Source organism: Felis catus, chromosome E1 (genome assembly GCF_018350175.1).
Source record: "Felis catus isolate Fca126 chromosome E1, F.catus_Fca126_mat1.0, whole genome shotgun sequence".
NCBI classification, from domain to species: domain Eukaryota; kingdom Metazoa; phylum Chordata; class Mammalia; order Carnivora; family Felidae; genus Felis; species Felis catus.
In genome coordinates this window covers 20,113,400-20,124,407 of record NC_058381.1, presented here as the reverse complement: position 1 = coordinate 20,124,407, position 11,008 = coordinate 20,113,400, and the positions used below count along the sequence as shown (strand labels likewise).

The 11,008-nt window shown below is 44.4% G+C and overlaps 1 protein-coding gene across 3 annotated transcripts; it reads left to right on the top strand.

The window, feature by feature from the left end:
- The first annotated feature begins 2,161 nt into the window (after positions 1-2,161).
- Positions 2,162-9,149, top strand: TEFM (transcription elongation factor, mitochondrial). Of its 3 annotated transcripts, none has more exons than XM_006940055.4 (4): positions 2,162-2,540; positions 3,261-3,724; positions 6,567-6,716; positions 8,545-9,149. In XM_006940055.4, exons 1-4 carry the CDS (start codon positions 2,489-2,491, stop codon positions 8,980-8,982), a joined length of 1,104 nt encoding a protein of 367 aa, XP_006940117.2. In that variant the 5' UTR covers positions 2,162-2,488; the 3' UTR covers positions 8,983-9,149. The 3 variants fall into 3 exon arrangements, with proteins under 3 accessions (XP_006940117.2, XP_003996582.2, XP_006940118.2); XM_003996533.5 differs by having other exon boundaries at positions 2,394-2,519; XM_006940056.4 differs by lacking the exon at positions 6,567-6,716 and having other exon boundaries at positions 2,401-2,540.
- Positions 9,150-11,008: the final 1,859 nt, after the last annotated feature.

Below are 11,008 nucleotides of genomic sequence, written 5' to 3'. Positions count from 1 at the left end.
TTATTTTCCTCAGCGAGGCACAGAGTCGCCCAGTGCCCGTGTGCCTCTCACTTGCCCCGGTGCTGTGTCTGTGGAGCCCGATGTACTGCAATGGCTGTCCAGCTGTTGGTTTTGTTTTTTTTTTTTTTAACGTTTATTTGTTTTTTGAGAGAGAGCAAGAGCGTGAGCGGGGCAAGGGCAGAGAGAGAGGGAGACAGGGGACCCGATTGCCGGTGAACATCATCATCTCTGAAAGCATCAATCACCAGGGTTCCTGATGGCTTCAGGTGTTAATTTCCTAGGGCTACTGTAACAGACTACCACAAACCGCGTGGCTTAGAGCAACAGAAATGTATTCTGTCCTGGTTCTGGAGGCTAAAAGACTGAAATCACAGTGTAAGCAGGGCTGGTTCCTTTATTTTCTTTTTTTTTTTTTTACGTTTTATTTTATTTTTATTTATTTTGAGAGAGACAGTGTGAGTGGGGGAAGGGCAGAGGGAGGGGTAGAGGGAGGGAGAATGAATCCCAAGCAGGTTCCACACGGTCAGTGCACAGAGCCCGATGCAGGGCTCGAACCCATGAAAATGTGAGATCATGACCTGAGCCGAAATCAAGAGTCAGATGCTTAACCAAGGAGCCACCCAGGCGCCCCTGGGCTGGTTCCTTCTGAAGGTGAATCTGTTCCCTCTCTCCTACTTGATGATGACCCACTGGTGATCCTTGGCTTATACATGTACCACTCCCACCTCTGCCTCCATTTTCACACGGCATTCATTTGGTCATTCTTTTAAGGGCACAGTCATACTGTCATACTGAATTAGTCACCTTCCCCCACTCCAGGATGACCTCATTTTAGCTAATTACATTTGCAGTGACCCGATTTCCAAATAAGGTCACATTCTGAGGTACTGAGGGCTACAATTTCCACATGTCTCATTTCATTTCACTTCACGATTTCATTTTATATACAGAGAGAGAGCATGAGCAGGGGAGAGAGGCAGAGGGAGGGAGAGAGAATCCCAAGCAGGCTCCATGCTCAGTGTGAAGCCCAGTGCGGGGCTCAATCCCACTACCCTGGGATCATGACCTAAGCCAAAATCGAATCTAACACTTGGGGCACCTGAGTGGCTTAGTCTGTTACATGTCTGACTTTGGTTCAGGTCATGATCTCACGGTTCATGAGGTCCAGCTCCCCATCAGGTTCCCTGCTGTCAGTGCGGAGCCTGCTTCCGATCCTGTTCCCCATTCCCCCCCCCCAACCTCTTTCAAAATAAGTAAATAAACTTAAAAAGAAAGTCACTCAACCGAGCCACCCAGGCGCCCCAACATATCTTTATTGAAGGATGCAATTCAACCCATAACACCTCATTAAGCAGAATAAGCCAGGAGCAAAAAGGAAATTATTTGCTTTGGAGGATTTTGCACAAAAAGTTGAGATTATTTCTTTTTTACAGTCCTAAGTTCTCCAGGAATTGGTAAGATTCCTAGAATTCTCCTGAGTATTTCTTATGAATACTTAGAAGTCCCTACATTTCCACTACTTCCTGGACAATATCTACAAAGACATTAGCACCTCATGAAAACACAAACCCACCCCCTTTCCCTTCAAAACCCACCTCCCTCCTGACTTCTGTGTTGTTCACAAAACTCGCTAGAATCTCCCCATGTTCCAGACAGAATCCTTTCCTTTCCATTCTCCTTACCCCTTCCAGGTTCAGTTCCTTATGGCTGCCTGCCCCTTGGGAAGAGACACTCCCTCCCTCTTCCACCTCCAACCCAGTCTGGCACTTTTATATATGGCCAATTTTCTAGAAACACCATCTCCCGTCTGCCCCTACAAAAGCCGCAGTCGCTTCGGGCTACCTAATGAAGCGATTTAACTGCTCCATTCCGCATTCAAGGCCCAACCAAATTTTGTGCCAGCTTCATGTGCCCCCCCCCCATCCCTGCCAAATGGAACCCTGCTCCTACCTCGCCCTTCCTTGACCCCCTGCTTCTCCCAGTTGCCCCTTTCTGCCTAGAGATAGGGCTATCTGTGTCCTTGTCTCTGCTCCCCACCAGGCTCCGCTCCTTGAGCCCCAGGCAAGGCCCCCACAAGGCCGTATCAGTTCCTGTGCCTGGAATAAACCCAGGGAGTCTCCCTGAAGGAGGGACCTTGCCAACTACAAACTAGAAGTGGCCTAGGCGTTTTCATCCCAGAGATTGGGCTCAGCGGCTGTCAGGGGCCGGCCGGGCCGAGAACGTCTCCCGGACTCAGCGGAAGGAAAGTGCGGGCCGCCCAGGGGCTGGGGATCTGGAGACACCGCCTCGGCCGCGGCGCGCCCGGAGTCCGCAGCCCACAGGCAACTCACCCGCTCCTCAGGCCGGACGTACCTCCCGCCGGTGCCGGAACGCCACGCCGGCCGGAACCTTTCCGCCGAGAGGCCGGGCACTTTGGGGCGGAGCACGTGGGGACCGGAAGTCGACAGAGGAAGATTGGACTGAGGGAACCTGGTGCTTTACCTGGAGGATGAGCGTCCATTGTCTCCTCGTGGCGGGAGGTAGCGTTCCTGGAATATTAGGTTAATTTCCCGTCTGTCCTGGGATATTTCCTCTCTCGGGTCCCCTGTCCAGCTCTCCGTCTTGGAGTCCTCGCTGAGCTGAGAGGCGCCTCCGAGCGATTGTGCTTCCCGGGGGAGGGGTCCGCGAGGGGCTCCTTCCCGGACTGGGTGGCGGGCGGGCGGGCGGACGGTTCAGATTCTAACGGCCGTTTGCTGACTTCTGGCTGTATTTTCTTCCTGCGCCTGCAGTGTCAGAGTGACTTCCCATGGGTTTTACAGAATTGTTTCTTGCACAGTTTTTGCCCTTGCACTTGCAGCAGCGTAGTCACAGTAGAAATCTCGAAAAGTGTACCGGAGAAACAAAAACCGTCCTTCAGTCTACCACTCAGCTGAACCACTTCTTACACACGTATAAAATTTAATTTTATCTGGCTCTCCCGGATGAGAAAGAAACTAGTGAAAATGTTCTTAACAAGAGATAGTAATTACAAAAGGATCTTTCTAAAGTTAAAAATGCCAAAACGTTAAGCAGTTGAAGACATTGAAGGGCATAAAATTTCCAGGTTGTAAAACTTAGGACTTGTCCACAGAAATCAGAAGACACCTCTTGTGAATTTGGTCTACTACTTCTCAAATTATGGGAAAGTCTCTGTCACTTGGCAAAGGCTCTGGTGAAGCCACAACTAATACTAAAGAGAAGTAGGACATTCCAACTTACGTTTTGCTCAATTTTCCTTTCAGGAAGGTGGCGATGTTTTCCAGTTCCGGTAGGGTCGTCCTTGGTCCAGGGTCTCCACAATTCCTGCTGTCGGAAAAAATCCACCGCACCTAAGAAGGTCATTCCCAGTGTTGCTCTTTGTGATGAAAATACAAAGAAATCTGGAAATGCACTTGACAAGCTCTTCTCTTCAGAGCAGCAGGCTTCCATCCTGCAGGTGTTGAATACAGCATCTAATAAAGAACTTGAAGCTTTCAGATTGCTTCGTGGAAGAAAATCCATCAATATTATAGAGCACAGAGAGAAGTTTGGGCCATTTCAGAATTTGGAGAGTTTAATGAATGTGCCCTTGTTTCAGTACAAAACTGCCATTCAAGTTTGTAACTCCATTCTTTGTCCAGAGACTGAAGGGGAAAAAAGAAAGTTCCAAGACAACCGGCTCTTGAGAAAGCTCATCAAACCAGAGATAAAAAGAGAGAGACTTAAGGTATATCATTTTTCTTAATGTCCGCTATATGGCCTACATATTTGAGAACATACTTTGCAAAGCACTATTCTGGGCATCAGGACAGCTTAGAGTTTAGTTGGTATGTGATCAGTACTGAAGAATGAGATCTACAGATAGTAAATTGGCAATGGATGGGGCAGGGAACTGTGGGCTGTGACTGTTGGGCAGATTACTGGTAGAACTCAACCTGGATCTTGGAGAGAGAGAATTAGGCTACCTGGAGGAGGCGGGCATTCTAGGAAGAAAGAACAGTTGTAGAGAAATAGGTCTGTGCAAGGTTTATTTAAGGGGAATGTTGAGAAGCTATCTGGCTGTGTCTGAGGGTTCTATCGAGAGTAATGAGAAATTAAGATGCAGAGATGGTTATGGCCAGGGAGTGACTGTACAACATTATACTGGTCTTTCCAGCAGGATTTAACGTAACCTTTCCCTCCCTACCTCCTTTTAAAAGCATTCTAAAAGCAAATCCTTTTCAGTGTTGTCTGTCTGTCTGTCTGTCTGTATTTATTTATTTATTTATTTTATTTTTTAAAGCGAGAGACAGCACGAACAGGGGAGGGCAGAGAGAGAGAGGGAGACACAGAATCCGAAGCAGGCTCCAGGCTCCGAGCTGTCAGCACAGAGCCCGATGTGGGGCCTGAACCAACGAACTGTGAGATCATGATCTGAGCCAAAGTCAGACACTTAACTGACTGAGCCACCCAGGTGCTCTCTTTTTTTTTTAATGTTTATTCATTTTTGAGAGAGCGAGAGCAGGGGAGGGGCAGAGAGAGAGGGAGACACAGAATCTGAAGCAGGGTCCAGACTCTAGGCTCTCAGCACAGAGCCCAACATGGGGCTCAAACTCACAAACTGCAAGCTCATGACCTGAGCTGAAGTTGGAAGCTTAACCGACTGAGCCACCCAGGCACTTTAAGACAAATATTAGAATTACTTGGCACATCAGACATTAAACCTTGGAGGAGGGACTTAGGTCCTGTGTAACAATACATGATAAAATATTCTCTCATCCTATACCAGTAGTAAGCACACTTTTTTCTAGACCAGTAGTTCTCAGTTTGCGGGGATTATGGATACTTTCTGAAAACCTGATGAAAGCTATGGACCTCTTTTCAGGAAAACAAAAACACGTATACATAGAATGTTGCATGTACTTTCAGAGGGTTTGTAAGTTTCATGAAGCCATCCATGGACTCCTGATAGAACTCTTGCAGTTGATCTGGAACATACTTCAAACGACATTTTTCAGGGGTTGGATTTTCCTTCAAAGTGTTTGCTACAAATACTATTTATACTCACTACAGTGGAGTTGCAATCTTATTTAGAGGGTTAGGTTCTAAAGTTATTTTGTATGGAAAAAGTCATGCAGTAGTCCTTAAAAAAAATCTTGCCCTTGAAGTACTGTGTGTGACCTGGTGCAGTAATTGTTATGTACAGTAAATCTCGGCAATCATTGAGCTAAATAAAAGAACCAAAAGAAGGCCTGTATTTTGTAGATTAGGCATCCAAACTATTCTGCCCATAGTGGATATTTATCCATTCCTTAGCAGTGAAAGGGAGATGGGCATAGAATTAGAAAATGTTCCTGCTTATCTGCCTTTGTATCTGTGGAGCACGTTCCATATCCATATAACTAAATGAACTGTGTGGGAGTGAAGTGATGCCCAGACTTCATGCAGAGTTGAACACACATATCCAATTATCTACTACACATTTCCCCTTAGAAGCCCTGTAGGCAACCTGAATGGAATACATTAAAAAACAACTCACCTCCCCTTAACCTTCCCAAGTTGATCTGCTTCCTATCATCATCTTTAACAGGTGCCATTCAATCACTGAAATAAAACTGGATTTATCCTAAGCTCCTCCATCCCACATATCAATTCTACCCCCGTTATCTCTGCTCTATTTCTTGTCCTCACTGTCACTGTCTTCAATTTTGTTAGAAGTTTATTTTTGAGAGAGCGCTCGAGAGAGCAGGTGCCCAAGCAGAAGAGGGGGAGGGAGGGAGGGAGGGAGAGAGAGAATCCCAGATGGGCCCTGCACTGTCAGCACAGAGCCCGGCACCGGGCTCCATCTCACAAACCGCAAGATCATGGCCTGAGCCGAAATCAGGAGATGGTCACTTAACCGACTGAGCCACCCAGGTGCCCCCGATTCTTAATGCTTGGTCATGTAACAGGCACCTAACCAGTACCACCTCTAGTCTAGCCTGCTATGGTCCATCTTCCACACAGCAGTCAGTGATGGTTCTGAAATGTCTCATGTTGTACCTGAATGTTACCTGCTTTGGGGGCTTCCTGGAGCTCTCAGGATAAAGCAAGATGCTTTTGCAGAAATTTGCGTACCCCTCGGCACTTTTCCCACTTGCGCTCATACCGCAGCCTGAGTGTGAGGTGTCACACAACCTATCTGTGTGGACATCTGGTGAAATAACGTCCCATTTAGCATTTACTCACTCTCCTAGTCCAGTCAGTCTTCCCGGACCGGGTCTCCTCTCTACAGTGTAACTGTGCTGGCATTTCTTACAATGTATGGGTATGTTTCTTGTTTCCCAGTACCTAGCACAGTCCCCAGCAACATTTGAATATTTGAATGCCGATTTTGGGCAAGGCGCTCAGAATAAGTAAAGGTTCTTTGTTTATAAACTGCTACTGTTTGCTTTTTAAATATTATTGCTGCATTTCTTTAACTATTCTCAGTTCATAAACTGTAAATATATTTTTGTTATAGAAACTAATTTGGCATTCTGAGTTTATAGCTTCAATTTTGTATCTATTAAAATGTCTATACTTGTCATTAAACAGCCTTTTTGTTTTAGGCAGTTAATAGTATCGTATCCATTGTTTTTGGAACTAGAAGAATTGCCTGGGCTCACCTGGATCGTAAATTGGCCGTGCTAGACTGGCAGCAAAGTGAGTGTTGCCAGTTGATGAAAGGAACATACTTATCATCTGTCTATTTACAAGAGGTAAAGCAGTTGCACCTCCAAATTCCCACCTGCCGGAACTCCTCGTGTAGTTTAATCTTCTAGTCCTAAGAGGAATGAAATACAGTACTAACGATGGACTCTCTTTGCGTGCTTATTATTCACCCATTCCTATCATGTTTTCATCACCTATGATTTTTAAAGGTTGAATCTTCATTTAGTTCATGAAATACCTTCATGTGTCAAAGGCACATACTGAGAAAAATCAGTGTTAAAATATATTATTCTAAATGTTATAGAATTTTATCCCTATATAAAGCTTGTTTTTCAAAAATGCTGTCACTAATTGTCTCATGGAGTCTTCAAAACCTTGTGAGATGGGGAGTAATTACCATCCTGATTACACATAGGGAACTGGTATAATCAAGCATCTGATGGGATTAATCATTTGCAGATGATTGATTATAGGCTAGTTATTCTAACTCTGTGCTCTACCCTAGACATTTTTATTTAATTAATTTATTTAAAAACTTTTTTTTAATGTTTATTTTTCAGAGACAGAGCGGAGTGGGGGAGGGGCAGAGAGAGACAGAGACAAAATCCAAAGCAGGCTCTGAGCTGTCAGCACAGAGCCCAACGCAGGGCTTGAACTCACAAACCATGAGATCACGACCTGAGCCAAAGTCGGACACTTAACTTGACTGAGCTACCCAGGCGCCCCTTATTTTATTTACTTTTTTAAATGCTTATTTATTTTTGAGAGGGAGACAGAGGATGTGAAGCAGGCTCTGTGCTGAGAGCAGAGAGCCTAGTGCAGGACTCGAACTCATAAACTGTGAGATCATGACCTGATCTGAAGTCAGACACGTAACCCACTGAGCCACCCAGACGCCCCACCCCTAGACATTTTTAAAAGGTTAATAGAAGTTTTAAGTTGTCTAATCTTTTGTAAAATTAAAAAAAAAATTTTTTTTTCTTTTGAGAGGAAATGGGAGAGAAGGGCAGAGAGAATCCCAAGCAGGCTCCACGCACAGCACAGACCCCAACATGGCTCAGTCCCATGACTATAGGATCATGACCTGATCCAAAATCAAGAGTTGGACGCTCAACCAGCTGAGCCACCCAGGTGCCTGTTAAGTTGTCTAGTACAGATGTTAGAAATTATGAAGCCCAGGGGACCACCTGGTGGCCAGTTGATTGGGCATCTGACTTTGGCCCAGGTCATGATCTCATGGTTTGTGAGTTCCAAGCCCCACATCAGGCTCTGTACTGCCCAGCAGAAAGCCTGCTTCAGATCCTCTTTCTCCCTCCCTCTCCGCCCCTCCCCTGAGCTCACTTGCTCACTTGAGTGCTCTCTCTCAAAAATAAACATTTCCAAAAAAAAGGAAGAAAGAAATTATGAAGCCCATTTTACAGATGAAGAAACCAGTACTTGGGAGGACTAAATGGCCTGTCTTAGCTCAGCTTATTCCTGATAGAACAATGACCAGAACTTGGCTGTCCTGAGGCCTCCATTAAATGCTTTTTCAGTTACTTCAGAACTGTTAGCAGGAGTTTAACCTAAGTTACATATTGAAAAAAAAATACAGGTTATGAGCCTGGGTGGCTCAGTCAGTTAAGTGTCTGACTTCAGCTCAGGTCATGATCTCATGGTTTGTGGGTCCGAGCCCATGTCGGGTTCTGTGCTGACAGCTCACAGCCTGGAGCCTGCTTTGGGTTCTTTGTCTCCCTTCTCCCTCTGTCCCTCCCCGCTCATGCTCTGCCTTTTAACAATAAATAAACATTTAAAAAAATAAATGGGAGAGGGGACCCAAACAACAAAGTATTTCTTGTCACTAATTTTGTCTTTTTTTTTTTTTTTTTTTTTAAGATTTCTTCAGTCATTTCTAAGATGCCTAACGCTGACCTCTATGTTCTGGAAAAAATAGGGCTTTCAATTCAGAACTCCTCTCGGTTTCCTGTACTGTTACATTTTCATATCATGGAAGCCATGCTGTATGCCTTATTAAATAAAACTTTTGTCCAGGACGGCCAGCACCGGGTACTGAGCATGAATCGAAATGGAGTGGGGAAGCACTTTGAGCTGATGATTGGTGACACGCGGACTAGTGGAAAAGAACTAGTGAAGCAGTTCCTTTCAGAGTCCGTACTGAAGGAGGAGCCTCGGGTAGTCTTCCCATCAGAGAAGATCGTCCGCTACAGACAGATGTTTTCGTCTACTGAACAACAGAGAGCGGAAGAGTTATATGATTCATTGTTACAAGCCATTGCCTTCTATGAATTAGCAGTTTTTGATACTGAACCTTAAAATTCTGAGGTTACTGTAATGGGCTCTACTGTTATATCTATTAAATTGTATTTATTGGGGCGCCTGGGTGGCTCAGTGGGTTGAGCATCTTGACTTCAGCTCAGGTCATGATCTCGCGGTCCGTGAGTTCGAGCCCCGCATCGGGCTCTGTGCTGGCCGCTCAGAGCCTGGGGCCTGTTTCGGATTCTGTGTCTCCCTCTCTCTCTGACCCTCCCCCGTTCATGCTCTCTGTCTCAAAAATAAATAAATGTTAAAAAAATTTTTTTAAAAATAAATAAATTGTATTTATTCTAAAGCTGTAAGACCAACTGTTTTTAACAACCATGTTTATGGAGAAGAAAACATGTTTGTATTCGGATGTTTAGGGTCAGACTTTCGGCTGTTGAATTGTTCACACAATAATAGGCCTAGGCCAAATCAATAAATATCTTAGAGGAGACTGTGTGCCTTTTGGGTTTTGGTGTTCAATGGTAAGATGCTCCCTAAACAGCCAAAACAAGAAACAGAGTTATCTCCCCTGAAAAGCAAATCCCATCCTAAAGGACTGAATTGTTATATTGCTAAAATAGGGAGTAATGATTTTTCTGGGTGGTGCTCATCTTGGGAATAACACTAATTATAACCGAGAACACAACTTACATCTTCTTCTTCTGTAAGTAGCATGTGGTTCGATGTACTGCTTCCAAAGGTGATTTTCATCAACTCGGTCTATCAAACCCAGAACAAACAAGCTTTGTCTAATAGCTTCATTTTTTTTCACTTTTGAAATATTTTACTTGGACAGACCATCTTTTGAGAAAAGTAGGACTGGGCTGCCTGGGTGGCTCAGTCAGTTAAGCATCCCGACTTGATTTCAGCCAAGGTCATGATGTCGTGGTGAGATCGAGCCTCACACTCAGTGTGGAGCCTGCTTAGGATTCCCTCTCTGCCCCTCCCCATCTTGTGTCTGTGTGCTCTCAAAATAAACATTTAAAAAAAAGTAGCATAGCACCTAATTTTCCACCCGCATCTCACATTACATGTGCCTTAGTTCAGGCCCTCATTCTATCTCACCAATCCTGAACCGAAGTCTCTTTGATGTCAAAGCAATACATTTTTCCTTTAAAAAGTGAAATATACTTGTTGGAAAAAAAATAATCAGAAATATATAAAATATGTGGAATCTGGGTTGCACTCTCGACCTATTGCCATTCACTTATAAAGCTCTACATTTACCTATATGGTTGTACAAAAACATCTCCACCTTGGATATGTTGTGGATCTCTCAAACTACACATGTCTGAAATAATTCTCTTTCCTTCAAATCTCCCTCCCCCCTGCTTTGCCACTGTTCTACACTTCAGTAAACAGCTTCACCAGCCATCCAGTTGTTCATGCCAGGTACGTGGCATTCTGTCTTCCACATATTCCTGGAAATAGCTTTAAGTGAAAATGTGTTCATTTTAGGACTTTATAGGATAAGATGCTAAGTATTGAAAAGCCATCAGAATTTGGTTACTTTATCTCAAAAGGGGACCTAAATCTTCTAGGAATTTACTACCTTTAAGAATTCATAATTTTTTCCCCAAATCATGCTAAACCTAAATAAAAAATCTTAAATGTGTCCCTATTAGGGAGGAAAATATCCTGTTCCCTGATTTTTGATCTTATTAAATACAATTCTATAGTTATTTTACTTCGGTTCTCAATTACTGAGAATTACCAGAATTTTCTAATAATAAAAGACCAAATTAACAGGTAAGTGGTCTACAAATAGTGAATGAACACTAGTATGCAGTAGAAAGATCCATATACTTAAAAACCCACAAGGGGCGCCTGGGTGGCGCAGTCGGTTAAGCGTCCGACTTCAGCCAGGTCACATCTCGCGCTCCGTGAGTTCGAGCCCCGCGTCGGGCTCTGGGCTGATGGCTCAGAGCCTGGAGCCTGTTTTCGATTCTGTGTCTCCCCCTCTCTCTCTGCCCCTCCCCCGTTCATGCTCTGTCTCTCTCTGTCCCAAAAATAAATAAACGTTGAAAAAAAAATTAAA

Excerpts from the sequence above, each read along its gene's own strand:
- TEFM (XM_006940055.4), top strand. The coding sequence starts at position 2,489 with ATGAGCGTCCATTGTCTCCTCGTGGCGGGAGGTAGCGTTCCTGGAATA. Across the intron at positions 3,725-6,566 it reads TAAAAAGAGAGAGACTTAAG|GCAGTTAATAGTATCGTATC; the intron begins GTATATCATTTT and ends TTTTTGTTTTAG. Across the intron at positions 6,717-8,544 it reads CATCTGTCTATTTACAAGAG|ATTTCTTCAGTCATTTCTAA; the intron begins GTAAAGCAGTTG and ends TTTTTTTTTAAG.